Source organism: Diabrotica undecimpunctata, chromosome 6 (assembly GCF_040954645.1).
Source record: "Diabrotica undecimpunctata isolate CICGRU chromosome 6, icDiaUnde3, whole genome shotgun sequence".
NCBI classification, from domain to species: Eukaryota; Metazoa; Arthropoda; class Insecta; order Coleoptera; family Chrysomelidae; genus Diabrotica; species Diabrotica undecimpunctata.
Genome location: NC_092808.1, coordinates 157,422,104 through 157,436,139, shown reverse-complemented (window position 1 = coordinate 157,436,139; position 14,036 = coordinate 157,422,104). Strand labels below are relative to the sequence as shown.

The 14,036-nt window shown below is 32.7% G+C and overlaps 1 protein-coding gene across 1 annotated transcript; it reads left to right on the top strand.

The window, feature by feature from the left end:
* The first annotated feature begins 3,445 nt into the window (after positions 1–3,445).
* Positions 3,446–14,006, top strand: LOC140444195 (kallikrein 1-related peptidase b5-like). The gene is made up of 5 exons (XM_072535923.1): positions 3,446–3,569; positions 3,742–3,917; positions 7,637–7,728; positions 11,907–12,121; positions 13,697–14,006. Exons 1-5 carry the CDS (start codon positions 3,527–3,529, stop codon positions 13,963–13,965), a joined length of 795 nt encoding a protein of 264 aa, XP_072392024.1. The 5' UTR covers positions 3,446–3,526; the 3' UTR covers positions 13,966–14,006.
* The last annotated feature ends 30 nt before the right edge of the window (positions 14,007–14,036 follow it).

The window sequence follows — 14,036 nt, the reverse complement described above, 5'->3', positions numbered from 1 at the left end:
AGCAGTTAGTCAACTGTAAAAGTATGTCTTGAAAAAGCTGCTAAAATATGTTTAGGTTTAATTATAAGGACGGCAGAGAAGCAGAGAGATTAGTTAAAAAGAAAGAAAAAACAACTGCGGAAAAAAGTTAGAGAATAAGCAATACAGAATTTAAAATAATTCACTAAACCGATGATACAGTGATAATAAATTAAGATAAACAATTGACTATTGACTCTATATGACTACACAATTGCAGAGACTATAACATAAGTTTAAAATTCACACTTATGCCTTCAGGCTTAGCTTGACACCATGAAACATATCACTGGAGTAATCAAATGCGCATCAACTCATTCACTACCAGTGCTGAGCGATATTCCACAATCACATCTTCGACGAGTCAATCTTTTGTTCAAAGAATATAAAAAGAGATCACTAAATTAATAGACACGAGAGTGATCGAAAGCTTGAATAAATACAAATAAATAGTTCTTCTCAGAGTTATATAGATATATAACCAGTGGACATTTGTAATGATTACCAATATTTTGAAGCTAATAAAGTGTTTTCCGATGCGACACTTTTTATTTAAATGCAATAATTAACCACCAAAAGTCTAGATATGTCTTGATGTTCTTCACCTTACATCTACGTAGTATATCTGTACTTCTAGCTCTGCTTCTTGCCTAACCATCAATTTTTTCATTAAGTGTTTTCATCTCTGCTGTTTCTAACATCCTTTTTATTCTCTCATGTTCTCCTCAATTATTTGCAAATTCTGCCTTTCATTTATTTCCCGATATTGTTATTTCTCCATATTCTTGCATTCAGGCAATCTGCGGCTCTGTTTGCTCCATTCACTCGATTTTCCACTTTAGTTTTGAGCTTTCCGTAGCTAGATAATGTGATGCCTAGATATTTAAACTCCATCACTTGTTCTATTATCTGACCTTCTAGCTTCAATTTACATCTTAGTAAATTTGCTATTATAACCATGCATTTTGTCTTATTTGGGGAAATTAACATGTTAAATTTTCTGGCGGTTATATTAAATTGGTGCAGCAGACGTTGTAAATCGTCTTCACTTGAGAGAGTCGTATTGCGTCGCCTGCATAGCAGATTATTTTAAGTTGTTTTTCTCCCATTTGGTATCCTTTTTTAGTTTCTAATTTTTTTTTTATTTCATACATTATCAGGTTAAACAATAAAAGACTTAGGTCTTAGATCTTCCTGTCTTAACCTTTGGTGTCGTTGGTGTATTATTAAGACTACACCTTCTTCGGCCCTGTTTTCTTTTGCTATTCTACTGTAGATTAACATGTATTCATCTAATTTTGAATACCCTTTTCCTTTTTTTTGTTTCCTGTAAAGCATATTTCTTCATTTTTCACTACTTTGGTTATTTCTTGGTCACTTTAATTAAGCGATTTGATATTTTCAGTAGTAATTCTAATCTGGGTTTTGAATATTTTTCGCTTATCCTTATTTTTTTGCCGTAGTCGTGTTCATCCTATCAATCTGGTTCCATCCTATTAATCTGTATGTACATTGTTGCTTTGAGCAGTATTCGTTTTTACGATTGATAGGTTGCTAACCTTGCCAATTGGAATCTTTTCCACTGAATAATATAGTTTTTCAGATAGATAGGCTTTTGTTCATTTACGGAACTTAAGGAAAGAAGTTGTAGAATTAAGATGCAAAGAGATATGGTTGTACAATTTTTTTACTGTATAATATAGATTTATTTACAAACTCAGTGGACGATATCGGTAAATATTAGCCATTATAACATTAAAGGATGAATTTCTAGTGGAGTAGTCATGATTAGGTCTTGTTGGAAAAACATGTAGGTGTTACGAAGAGGAAAGAGTTAAAATCTCGAGATTTTTTAAGTAGCTTCTCCAATGTGTTATATTACTGAGGCCAAAAAGATACCGTATTACTCTTTTTTGTAATTTAAAAATAACATTAGATTGGGCAGTTGTATTAAAACCCCAAAAAGGAAAGCCATATCGAAGATGAGACTCGAACAAAGAAAAGTATGTTATTTTGGAAGATGCCCAATTAATTTCCTTCGGAACAGATCTTATTTAATTGCAGTTGTTGTTTACCTAACACATCGATATTAAGGGACAATATTTAAGGATACTATCTCAAAAAATTTTACAGAATTAACAATACTGATCTGGCTATTATTAAGAAGCAAGTGTTGAAGAGCTTTGTTATAGGATAATGCTACTGTCTTATCCACGTTAAAAAAGAGTAAATTAGAGTCGGACCAGGTTTTTATTTTAAGTAGGTCAGAAGTTATAGTTGCATGAGAAGTTGCAATATTAAAATTTCTCCAGGTGATACTGGTATCATCAGCAAAAAGAAAAATTTTTCCATCGATTTTTAATCAATTTTCCAATACAAAACCTTGTGGTACTCCACATACAATTCTTTTGTGACTATAGTCACATTATTTGCTCTAACTAGTCGTTTCCTATTCCTCAAGTAAGATTGGAACCAATTCAAAAAAATACCTTAAATTCCGTAGAACTTTAGTTTTTTATCAAAATGTAGTGATTTACACAATCAAAAGCTATGAGATATTTACAAAAAAATAGGGGCACTGTAAAGATTATTGTTTAGTGCTTGATCAACCTTATGTAGCACAAAAAACATAGCAATATTGGTACATTTATTAGATAAAAAGCCGAACAGACTTTGTGATAAAATATTGTTTTCAACGAGAAAGGACATAAGTCGGCTTTTGTAAGTCTCGAATAATATATAAGTATAAGTCTATTATAATTTTGGATAGGACTTTTGGATATATTATCAGAGTGCCTAACTCTGGAAATATACCCTTTTCAAAGGATTCGTTAATTAGTGAGATTAGGACTTCCAACACATTTTTTGAGAGATTTAAAAAGATTTTTATGGTTAATTCATCAGTGCTACATGAAGATTTGCTTTTGATACTACTGATTGTTTGAATCAATTCAGATTTATCAACTGGTCTTATAAAGAATGAATTCGAGACCTTTTTGAATTGGGGATATAGGAAATAGGATCTTGTTGTGACAAAATAGTTGATGTCATATTTTTACTAACATTAACGAAATATTCATTTAGATTTTTAGGGTTTGGAAGAGAAGGGAGTTTTCCATGAATGTTTGATAAGTAGTCTCTTTTCCCATTCAGGTGGCAGTTTTTCACCTCTCAAGAAGCAACTACAAACATAAGTCTTAGTAAAAAAGTCTTGTCCGTGATTTAAAAGTTTTATGGAAGTCCTTCAGGTTCTAAAGCTCTTCCATTGCATGTTATCGTTAGGAGATAGTTTTGGGTTACCAAATAATTTTTTTATTTTCATTGTATAAATTTTGAACTTGAATTTTGAAATATGATATCCTCCAGGTGGTTAAAATTGTGCTATTGTTACAACACTTATAAAATCTTATCAATATTAAAAAAGTACCTCACTTTAGATATAATCTTAGTATCTATAAATATATATTAAACTGAAACATATTGGTATTGTACCTTGAAAGCATACAATATGATTGCCTTTCTATTTCTGTGTTTAGCTCTACAAACTGTAGGTGAGTTACAAATAAAATTATTAACAAAAAATAATCTACTACATTTTGTTTTGCAACCAAATTTTACCAGAATTGGAAAACAAAAAACTATATTTTTTCTATTTTCTTATTTTTTTTCTGTCTATTTTATATGTAATTGATATTTTAATGTTTAATATTCTCAATTCATTAGCACCTTCTCCAATCTTGGATCGAGACGCTGATCAAAATGAATATCCGTTTATCGTAGCACTGGAATCATGCGATTTACCAGTTTGTTTCCCAGAATGTGGTGCGGTGGTTCTTTCCAAAAGTTGGATCCTCACACTTGGTAGCTGCGCTTACGTTGCTGCTAACTTCCATGTTAGGGTAAGTTACACAAATAGCGTAAAGGTGTCAAAGAAATAGGATAATGGAAATTAAAATATTATATTTGAATTTTAGATTTATTTTTTTCTATCTGTTCCGACTACTTTCAGATTAATTTAATGATATGCAAAACAAAAATTGTGCTTGTTACTATAAAATTACCACGTTTTTGTGATGTTTAGATGTATGTCTAAGAGCATTGGCTACGTATGTTGAATCGACAACTTACACGTGTGAAAAGTTTTGCGTTTTAAATAAATTGGGATATCTATTGGGATAATCTTATTTATCTCACGGCATAGTATAACTTGTCTGCTGTTTTTTTTTACCAACACATTTTTTTCATTCTTTGTTTTATTTTATATTTGATATATTTTTTCTTGTACCGCAATCGAGTTTAACTTTATTTTGTACTTTTTTATTGTTATAGTCCTACGTACTAAGGATTTCCATAATTTTAACTTATTTCCTTCCCTCAAGCCTTTTGATGTCTTTCTATACTGTCAATGTCTTCATCTTGCAATCGTCTTCTTTTCACGACTTTTGAGTCGAATAAATCAATTTTTCATTGCTATCATCGTCATCATTACACAGCCTTTTGCGTCCACTGCTAAACATAGGTCTCCCTCATTTTTGTCCATTGTTTTCTATTCTGAGCACTTTTCATCCAATTTCTTAAGATGGTCAGTCCAACGAGTAGGGGATTTTTCTCTACTTCTTTTGTCTAACCTCGGCCTCCACCCAAGCAATCTGTTCGTTTACCTTTGTTACCCAATATGTTACCCAAACATATTGTAGTACTGCTGTGAACAGTTTAGGCGATTAGGTATCACCCTGTCGGACTCCTCTGCCGATTGGGTTATGATCCGTGTCTTTATGTAGTTTCATCGATATAGTTGCATTCTTGTATGTATTGTAAATTAACCTTGTATGTCGGTAGTCAATGCGGCATGCTTGTAGTGCTTCCAGGATTTCCAGGCCTCAAATTTTACCGTAACAAAGGCTTTTGATAATAACTTTAATATGTAGCGGTTTTTGGAGGTCTTCATCGTTTATCATTTTAGTGAAAAATTAAAAATTATTTTTCATTTGCTCATTTTTTCCTTTAACCCTTAATAAGATAACGGGAACATATTTCCCACTTTACTTTGCCGCCAAATTTCGATTGTCGCTGTCAATACACAGAATGTTGAATTTTGTGATATTACGTATTCATTTCATGGATAAATACACCAACTATTCTGACAGTTATTCCATGGATCTGATTTTTAGTTGACAATCCACAACTAGATGTTCATAGGTCATATTTCTTGCCGCTAAAAGTTGATTTTTGTTACAATTTTGCAAATTATTTGGTGAATCGGCTCCAAAAATTCTGGTAAGTACAAAGTTATTGTATTATTGATATATTATATATTGTTTGGTCAAGCTAAATACATTGTAATTTGTTATACAAATTTATGAAAAGATAGTTATTTTTGTCTTTGAAGTTGGTGGGAAAATTATTCCCCTTATCCAATTCCATAAAAAAAACGCAAAAGTCATGCACCAGAAACATTAAAATTTCTGTTATATTTTAGGATTATGAATTCAAGAAGGGGATTATCAGAACGTAAACTCCTTGCTGCCTTAGAAGAAGATTGGTCTGATGTTGATCTCGACACTGATGATGATGATGACATTTTTATACCATCCCCATCTACTTTTGTTTGCGGTAAGTCCGATGGAGATGTTATTGATAGCAGAATTGGGCAATTGCTTGGTGAATCTGATGAAATTGTTCCTTCTACAACCGTTGATGTAAATTCCATAACTGAAAGAACTTCTGAGAATGACCCACAAGAAAATCAAAGTGTTTTAGTAGAACAGAGTCCAGTGGTTACGCTAACTAATTTTACTGGACAATGGACCTCTGAAACAGATGTTCCAGAAATACCAAAATTTGAGCCTGTGTTACAGTCAAATGTTCAATTCACACATAAAAATCAACCAATATTTTATTTTGAGAATTTCTTCCCTTGTGATCTAATAGAACAAATTGTTGCTCAAACGAATTTATATGCTGTACAAAAAGACAGCAAAAATTACAAAAACACTAGCCAAGAAGAAATAAGGGCATTGCTAGGTGTTTTTATTTTAATGGGACTGCACCCTGTACCAGACAAAGATTTATATTGGTCAAGTGATCCTTTTTATAATAATCCTGTTATCTCCAAAGCTTTTACAATAACCAGGTTCAAAAAATTAATAGAAAATATCCATCTAAATGACAATTCAGCAGCTGTAGAGAGAGGTTCACCTAACTTTGATATACTGTATAAGATAAGACCATTTATAGATAGACTAAATGAAGTTTTCAAAGAACAAGCCAAACCTGGAAGTCGATTTTCTATTGATGAATGTATGGTGAAATTTAAAGGACGTAGTTCTATCAAACAGTATATGCCCAAGAAGCCGATTAAGCGTGGTTATAAAATTTGGGCAAAGTGTGATGCTATTACTGGGTATCTGTACCAGTTTATTATCTATACTGGAAAAAATGAAGGCATTGAAAATAATGGCTTGGGATACAAGGTTGTAACTGAATTATGCCAAGATATACCACACAAATCTTTGGTTGTTTTTGACAACTTTTTTACGAGTTGCAAACTGTTGGAAGATTTATATGCTAAACAGCTGTATGCTATAGGTACAGTTAGACCTAATCGCAAAGGTTTGCCCGATTTCATGAGGAAAAAGCAAACCAAAAATGAAAAACTTCGAAAGAATGAATTCTATTGTTTGAGCAGTGGCCCTATAACAGCAATAAAGTGGTTGTACCAAAGAAGTCACGGTTATTACAACTGCTAATCAACCACATGAAGTAACCATGATAAAACGTACACAAAGAGATGGCACAAAGTAAAATATAATGTGCCCAAAAGTTATTGCAGATTATACACTAAACATGGGAGGAGTTGATCACTTTGACCACTTTAGGGCATCATATCCCATAAGCAGGAAGTCTAGAAAATCGTGGATGAGATTGTTCTTCTTTCTTTTAGATGCAAGTGTAATTAATGCATATATTATGTACACAAGAATTCATAATCAAAAAAATACTTCCCACAAGGATTTTAGGCTTCGCCTTGGAAGAGCTCTCATAGGTGACTTTACAGTAAAGGCGTCTCGACCTGTGATATTTAAAAATAAAAAAACGGGCAACTTTGGTATTCCAGACGAAATTCGGCTGAGAAATGTAGGACCACATTTACCAGATGTTCAAAAAAATTATACAAGATGCAGATTTTGCCCAACAAAAAAAGAAGAAAAACGAACGAACATTATATGTAGTTATTGTCAAGTAGCTTTATGCTCAAAACAATGTTTTAAATCATTCCACACTGCTGTAGTTGAGACCTAAATTAGTTTTGTCACCCATATATGCATTTGGTATTTTTGAATTAATAAATTGTTTCACAAACTGTATAAGGGTAATTAATTTCCCACCTACAAAATTTTTTTAAAGAACAACGAGAAAATAGTTCCCACTACTATTTTTTTATTACTTTTTCAAATTATTTTATATTTCAACAAAAATATGTTTTATTTACCTCCTTTAGATACCAAAAGTATATAAACAAACAAATTAATTCTCCTTATATCCCATGTCTTATTAAGGGTTAATTATAGTATAAGATAAGTATTTTTTCAAATTTAAATGTTCATATGTTTCATAGGTAAATGCAGGAGTAGTCAATTTGAGCAGTCCAGATGCACAAATCCGAGAGATCGAAAAAGCCGTACTACATCCAGAATTCAACTATTCTCAGTAAGTTAAATTATAGAACTATATACAAATAAAGTTGCTTATTTTGACGTTTTAGTCAGTGATTCCCTGATCAATTAGTAAATGTATTCAGCCCCTTTATGTTTGCATAAAATACTCAGCTTCTCGTTCAAACATTTGTTTTTACCATGAGCAATTCATTATTTTTATCTTAAAGTTGTGTGTTTTTAGATACGAGTGTCTTGCTCGTGCTCTTATTTTCCTATAGAGTGCTTTATTTTGTTTTTGCGAAAAAAATCTAGGCCAATTACATAGTCCCCAAGAATACCATCTCAAACAATTATCATCACATCACCTAGTTTGATTATGACTTAATAAAATAAGGATTTCTTGATGCATAGTTACAAAAATGATGCCGAATCAGTTTTTATTTTTGTGAAATGTATCCTGGTCTTCAAAAAGCACATAATAACACAAATCAGTCGCTAATTGCTTGCTGCTAAAACCATTGATTAAAGCTAATCTGCGATGATAATCACCGACTGCCCATTCTTGAAGTAACTGTATGCGGTAAGGATGCAGTTAATGTTTACGAAGGATTTTTGCCACCGAAGTTTGACTAATGTCATTTTGACGTAAAATTTCACGAATGCTTATGTAGGGATCCTTAGTAATAGCTAACAGTATGTCATATTTCTTTTTTTCACTTATAACAGTTTTGGTTTTTTAATGTTTTCATATGCAACTGACCGAGCGCGAACAAAACGATTCATTAATTTTTTAAAAGCTCTTACGTTTGGCTTCCTCCATTTAGGATACAGCTGTTGATATATTCTGGATATATGTACGCAATATCAACAGCTATGAATGTTTTACTAAAAACTTCTTGGATTACAATGATGTTGATATACCATCCCGAAATTTGAAGATAACTAAAAATATCTCAGAAAGTAATAGGTATAGTATAGTTTGGGTATAGGAAATATTTTATAAAAATAAAATGGTATCATAAATGTAATCTTTTAAAAAAATAAAATACATTTACTCCCTTTCATGATCGTGATCAAATTAAATAGTTTTAAAAAATTTTCTTTGACTGGTTACCAATTATATAATTACCCTTAATGATTCATAGTGCCAAAAATAAATTGCAATTTTCTGTTATGTTAGGATGGTATGAACAATACTTCCCAATGCTCATACGCCAAAATGTAAATTCAAAAAAAGGAACATTTCAAACTAATTTTATTTTATTTGGAACTAAAAAAATACACAATATGTATGCATAAACGAGTTAATACATCTCATTGACCATGGAGTTTCTTAACACAGGATGTTATGCGTAATGAAGATTGCAGTAGGTGCAGATATACCGAGTCCTCTCAGTGCTTAGCACTGTACATCCTACATCGCCTGTAATGTTCCTCCTAACACCATACTCTACAGACTCGTTTGTCAGGCTTCATTAAAAGGCTTTCAGGATGATTGAAAATGTAACTGAGATATAGGGAGAGAAAAATAACCTATATATTGAGCATATACAGATTTCAAACAGGCTGTATTTACACCAGAAGGATCTGAACAGTTGTTTTCCCAATTTTTAAGTTCTTCGAAATCACTTTTATCTGATTCTTCTTCTGAATATTCCTTATTGTTAGGTAAAGAATATAAACAAGCTAATGCAGCCTCAGCTTCTTTGAGGTTATCTAGATACATTCCTAAAATACAATTATAAAAATTATGACGGACGGTGGGAAGCATATGACCCACTTACAAATATAGATTTAGCATCCGTCAAATACATTCTATTATTATTATTTTTTATATGAATGTATGCATAAAAGTCAAGAGTATATTTAAATCCTAAGCACTCACCTTAATTTTCGTGTAAACAACTATTTATTTACAACTAGAACATAACCGTAAAAAAAAACCGTCAAAAGAGCGTATATTCAAACATAAGTATAAAGGGTAATGTAAATATCTGTACCTTAGCATCAAAGTAATTTTTTACAGGTTTACTGATATCACTACTAGGTGGCAGCAGTCTCAAACGGTGGTAAAATCGATGTAAAACTACTACTTCTACACTGCCTGTAGACGTAATAGTATATGGTGGGAATTATACTTCCCACTGCCTATAAAAGGGTTAAAAAATATGAGAAAATTGTTATTTTCTGTTGTAGTTCACCCTGTATATGAATTTTCGTTTACCTTAATATGTAAAATAAATATTTATTTCTTCTTTATATACAGGGTGTTTATTTTATTGTGATATCGAAATAAAAATGGTGATAATGCAATAAATAACCCATATATTAGTGTTAAACTCCAGATTGTAAGAACTTACAGTAAATCTAAAAATGAGAAAATATTAAGGAAATCTCATTTAATAAATTATATCTTTACTTAATGAGAAGATCTACAAACTTTACTAGATGCAATAAATAGTGAATGCATTCAAATGGGACTTGACATCAACACAGATAAGACCAAATTTATGATAGTATCAAGGAGTCCAATAAATAATGAACAACTAACTCTTGGTGGACAGCAAATAGAGAGAGTGACAAAATATAAATATCTGGGAGCTTACATCAACACAGAATTAGATCCAGACCAAGAGATCCGGGTGCGAATAGAAATGGCAAGGGCAGCGTTCTTAAAATTCAAACAATTGTTCTGTGACAAAAATCTGAATATTGCGCTGAGACTGAGGTTTGTTGAATGTAACGTCTAGTCGCAACTATTGTACGGGGTAGAAACATGGACACTAAAAGCGCAAATAGTTAAAAAGATTGAAGCCTTTGAACTTTGGATGTACCGGAGAATGTTGAGAATCCCATGGACTGCCAGGGTCACCAATGAGGAAGTGCTGAGAAGAATGGGTCGAGACAAAAAATTGTTGAGAACGATAAAAGTACGCAAGACTGCATACCTTGGACACATACTAAGAAATAATAAATATAGTCTTCTGCAGGTCATCATGCAGGGTAGAGTCGATGGCAAAAAGGGAATAGGTAGAAAGAGGAAGTCATGGCTGCGAAATATTCGAGACTGGACAAACATGACTGTAGACGAATTATTCCACGTTGCAAAAGACAGAGAAGCTTTTAAAAATGTGGTCGCCAACCTTCGTTAATGGGGATGGCATAGGAAGAAGAAGACTTAATCAGGATAAAATATGTTATATTCATTTTCGTTTACAATGAAACTATTTTTGTCTATTAAATATAACCTTTTTTGGTCTGCCTGCTACTATCTATATTTTGTTTCGAAAACTAGAATGTCTTTAAGTCGTTTTCTTTTAGCAGTTCTATTTATAGGGTTTAGGTTTTATATTTTTGTCACTGTCTTGACATAAATTCTCTATTTCATTATTTATCTGAATATTTACATTCTAAACAAAAAATGTTTCAAAAAGAGAAATCAAATGATTTCTGCCTAGCGAAGAGCAGTGACTATACCGTTCTGACGAGACCTAAAGAGGTCGAAATACGTATCAGCGGTTGTCGCTGCCCTGTATCAAAACAAAAATCTAGTACCGTCACTATGTTATGAAAAAATGTTGCATTACATTTAAATACACTTACTTTGAGAGTATTCAGACTATATAAATATTGATTCAAGCCCTGGTTGTGATCTAATAACCGGTAAATAAATACAATTCATAAAAAAAAAACTCCAGCAAATAATCAACGCTGAAGTAAAATTAAACTACTTTCTCCATACCTGGAAAATTTGTTAAATAATATTGTTAATGAAACCTGGAAAAACTCAGAAGAACTAAACTCAAATAGGCCAATAGGTCTGTTGCCAATTCTGTCAAAACTACTAGAGAAAGTTATACTGAAGCAATTGATGGAGAAAAGTAAAACTTGACCATCAATTTGGTTTTTTAAATAAACTTGGCCCCGTTGAACAGATTCATTGTGTGTTTGAAAAATTCAGCAATGACCTATAAGGCAAAAAATACTCTATTTAAGCCTTTTCACATATAAGTAAGGCATTTAATAAAGTTAAGCATAAAGCCTTACTTTACAAAATAAAACAAAATTTAACATCCCCTTTTCTATGAAATACTCACAGGAAAACTATCTTTGGAAAGGTTTACCTTATTTAAAATTTAAGTGAACAAAGGTCTACCAGGAACAGTTATTATCAATGTAGACAAATTTTGTAAAAAAAAAATTATATTCTAATGTAATATTTCGTTTTAGACCCTTTTCCCCAAACAATATTGGCCTACTGAAACTAAAAACACCTCTAGATTTGGGAGACTTGGTTCAACCAGGAGTATTGCCAAAGCAAGGATCAGATGTATCACTCGGCCACGTAACACAACTGGGATGGTTTGTTAATAAAAATGGACGCGGAACTCCAGTAAGTGTGGAAAATTTGGAGACTGCAGACATGGATATTATTGATTATGATGGTAAGTAAACTTGAAAAGATATTTAGGAAACTAAATGTTATACATTTATAACATTATCTGATTTTACATCATTGAAGCAAACATAATGACGGTTAGGCATCAATGAGATAGACTAAATTCCTAAGGAATTCCTTGTTATAAAACTCTCAACAACTGTGCTTATTATGCGTGTTATACAAACTACCTTGAACAGCTACATGTGCACCTGCAAAAACTTACATGCGTTCATATTTAGTAAGATTTAAATAAACTGCTTTTAGACCACCAAAATTAAATTATTCTCATTTTTAAAAATATCTTCTTTGTAATAATCATCCAAGGGAGATTGAAGTAAGAGGATAAAACTGTGGAGTGCAATGATGGAGTTAGGCGTACCAAAGAAGCTGACCATGATTGCTCGAATGTGTGTCAACAAATCCTTTGCACAAATTAGAATAGAAGGCAAAACTTCAAAGGCTTTCGGCATAAGTACCGGACTCAGACAGGGAGACCCGCTGTCCCCATTACTATTTAACCTAGCATTGGAATATGCAATGCGAAAAATCTATACCAGAGTCAAACCAGACATAACTGCCAGAGGAGCAAAGATTATTCTCGCATTTGCAGATGATGTAGATGCAGTAGCACAGACAACACTGGAAGTTAAGGATATAATATCGAACTTTAAAGAAGCAACACTAAGCGTAGGCCTGAAAATAAACGAAGAAAAAACTAAATACATGGTCGTATCAAAAAAGGAACGACAGCGAATAAGAAAAAACATTACCATAAACGATCATAATTTTGAGGTGGTCAAAGAATTCAAATACCTAGGAGAACAATTACCAGTGAAAACACAGGAGAACGGGAGGTTAAAATACGAATACTGGCAGGGAATAAATCATTCTTTGCCATTCAACATCTAATGAGGTCAAAGCTTCTCTCAAAGCGTGCCAAAATCCAAATGTACAAAACCATAATACGACCAGCAGTGACATATGGAAGTGAAACATGGACATTGAGAAAGACAGAAATCAATAAGCTATTAGTATGGGAACGCAAAATCCTGCGAATTATATATGGTCCTTGTAGGGACAGCGTGACAAATGAATGGAGGAGCAGATACAACAATGAAATAGAGACTCTCTTCGGGAAAGGAAACATCGTAAGATACATAAAAGCCAATAGATTAAGATGAGCAGGCCATGTGGTACGGAGTGATGACGACAGACTGATTAGCAATGTGTTTTGGGAAAGACCAGATGGTAGAAGATCGACAGGAAGGCCTAGAAAAAGGTGGAAAGACGCAGTCAGGGAAGACCTGAAGAAGATGGAAGTAAGGCCATGGGAAATAATAGCACAGGATCGGAATCAATGGAAGGCAATAGTAAACGCGGCAAAAACTCACGAAGAGTTGTAAAAGCCAATGATGATGATGATGATGATGATAAAGAAGACAGACACTCCACAGGAAAGGATCCGTTTAAGGCAGGCCAGGGCTCACGAACGGTTGTAGTGCTAACTGATGATGATTAGGAATCATCAAAATAATTTTACAATTTAAATAAACTTGTATTAATTTTTTTTTTCTTTTAGTGTGTATGGCCGTAGTAGAACAATCGATGGAATACAAATTTCCTGACTTTGCCCAAACATTGTTTTGCGCTGGAGATTTTACTGGACGTGAAGACTTATGTTTTATGAATGGCGGAGCCCCAGTCCTTCAAGATGGAGTCGTAGTAGGCCTTTATTATTATACAAGTTTAGGTTGTGGAGTGATGGGATCAGCTATATTAACTCTCAAGACTGGACCTTATATATCGTGGATTCAGGAAAATATTGATGAAAATATAAGACTAGCTTAAAAATATTGTATTTGAAAATTTTAAATAAAATGTAAAAACTATTGAGTTGTTATTCTATGTAAATGTATGGA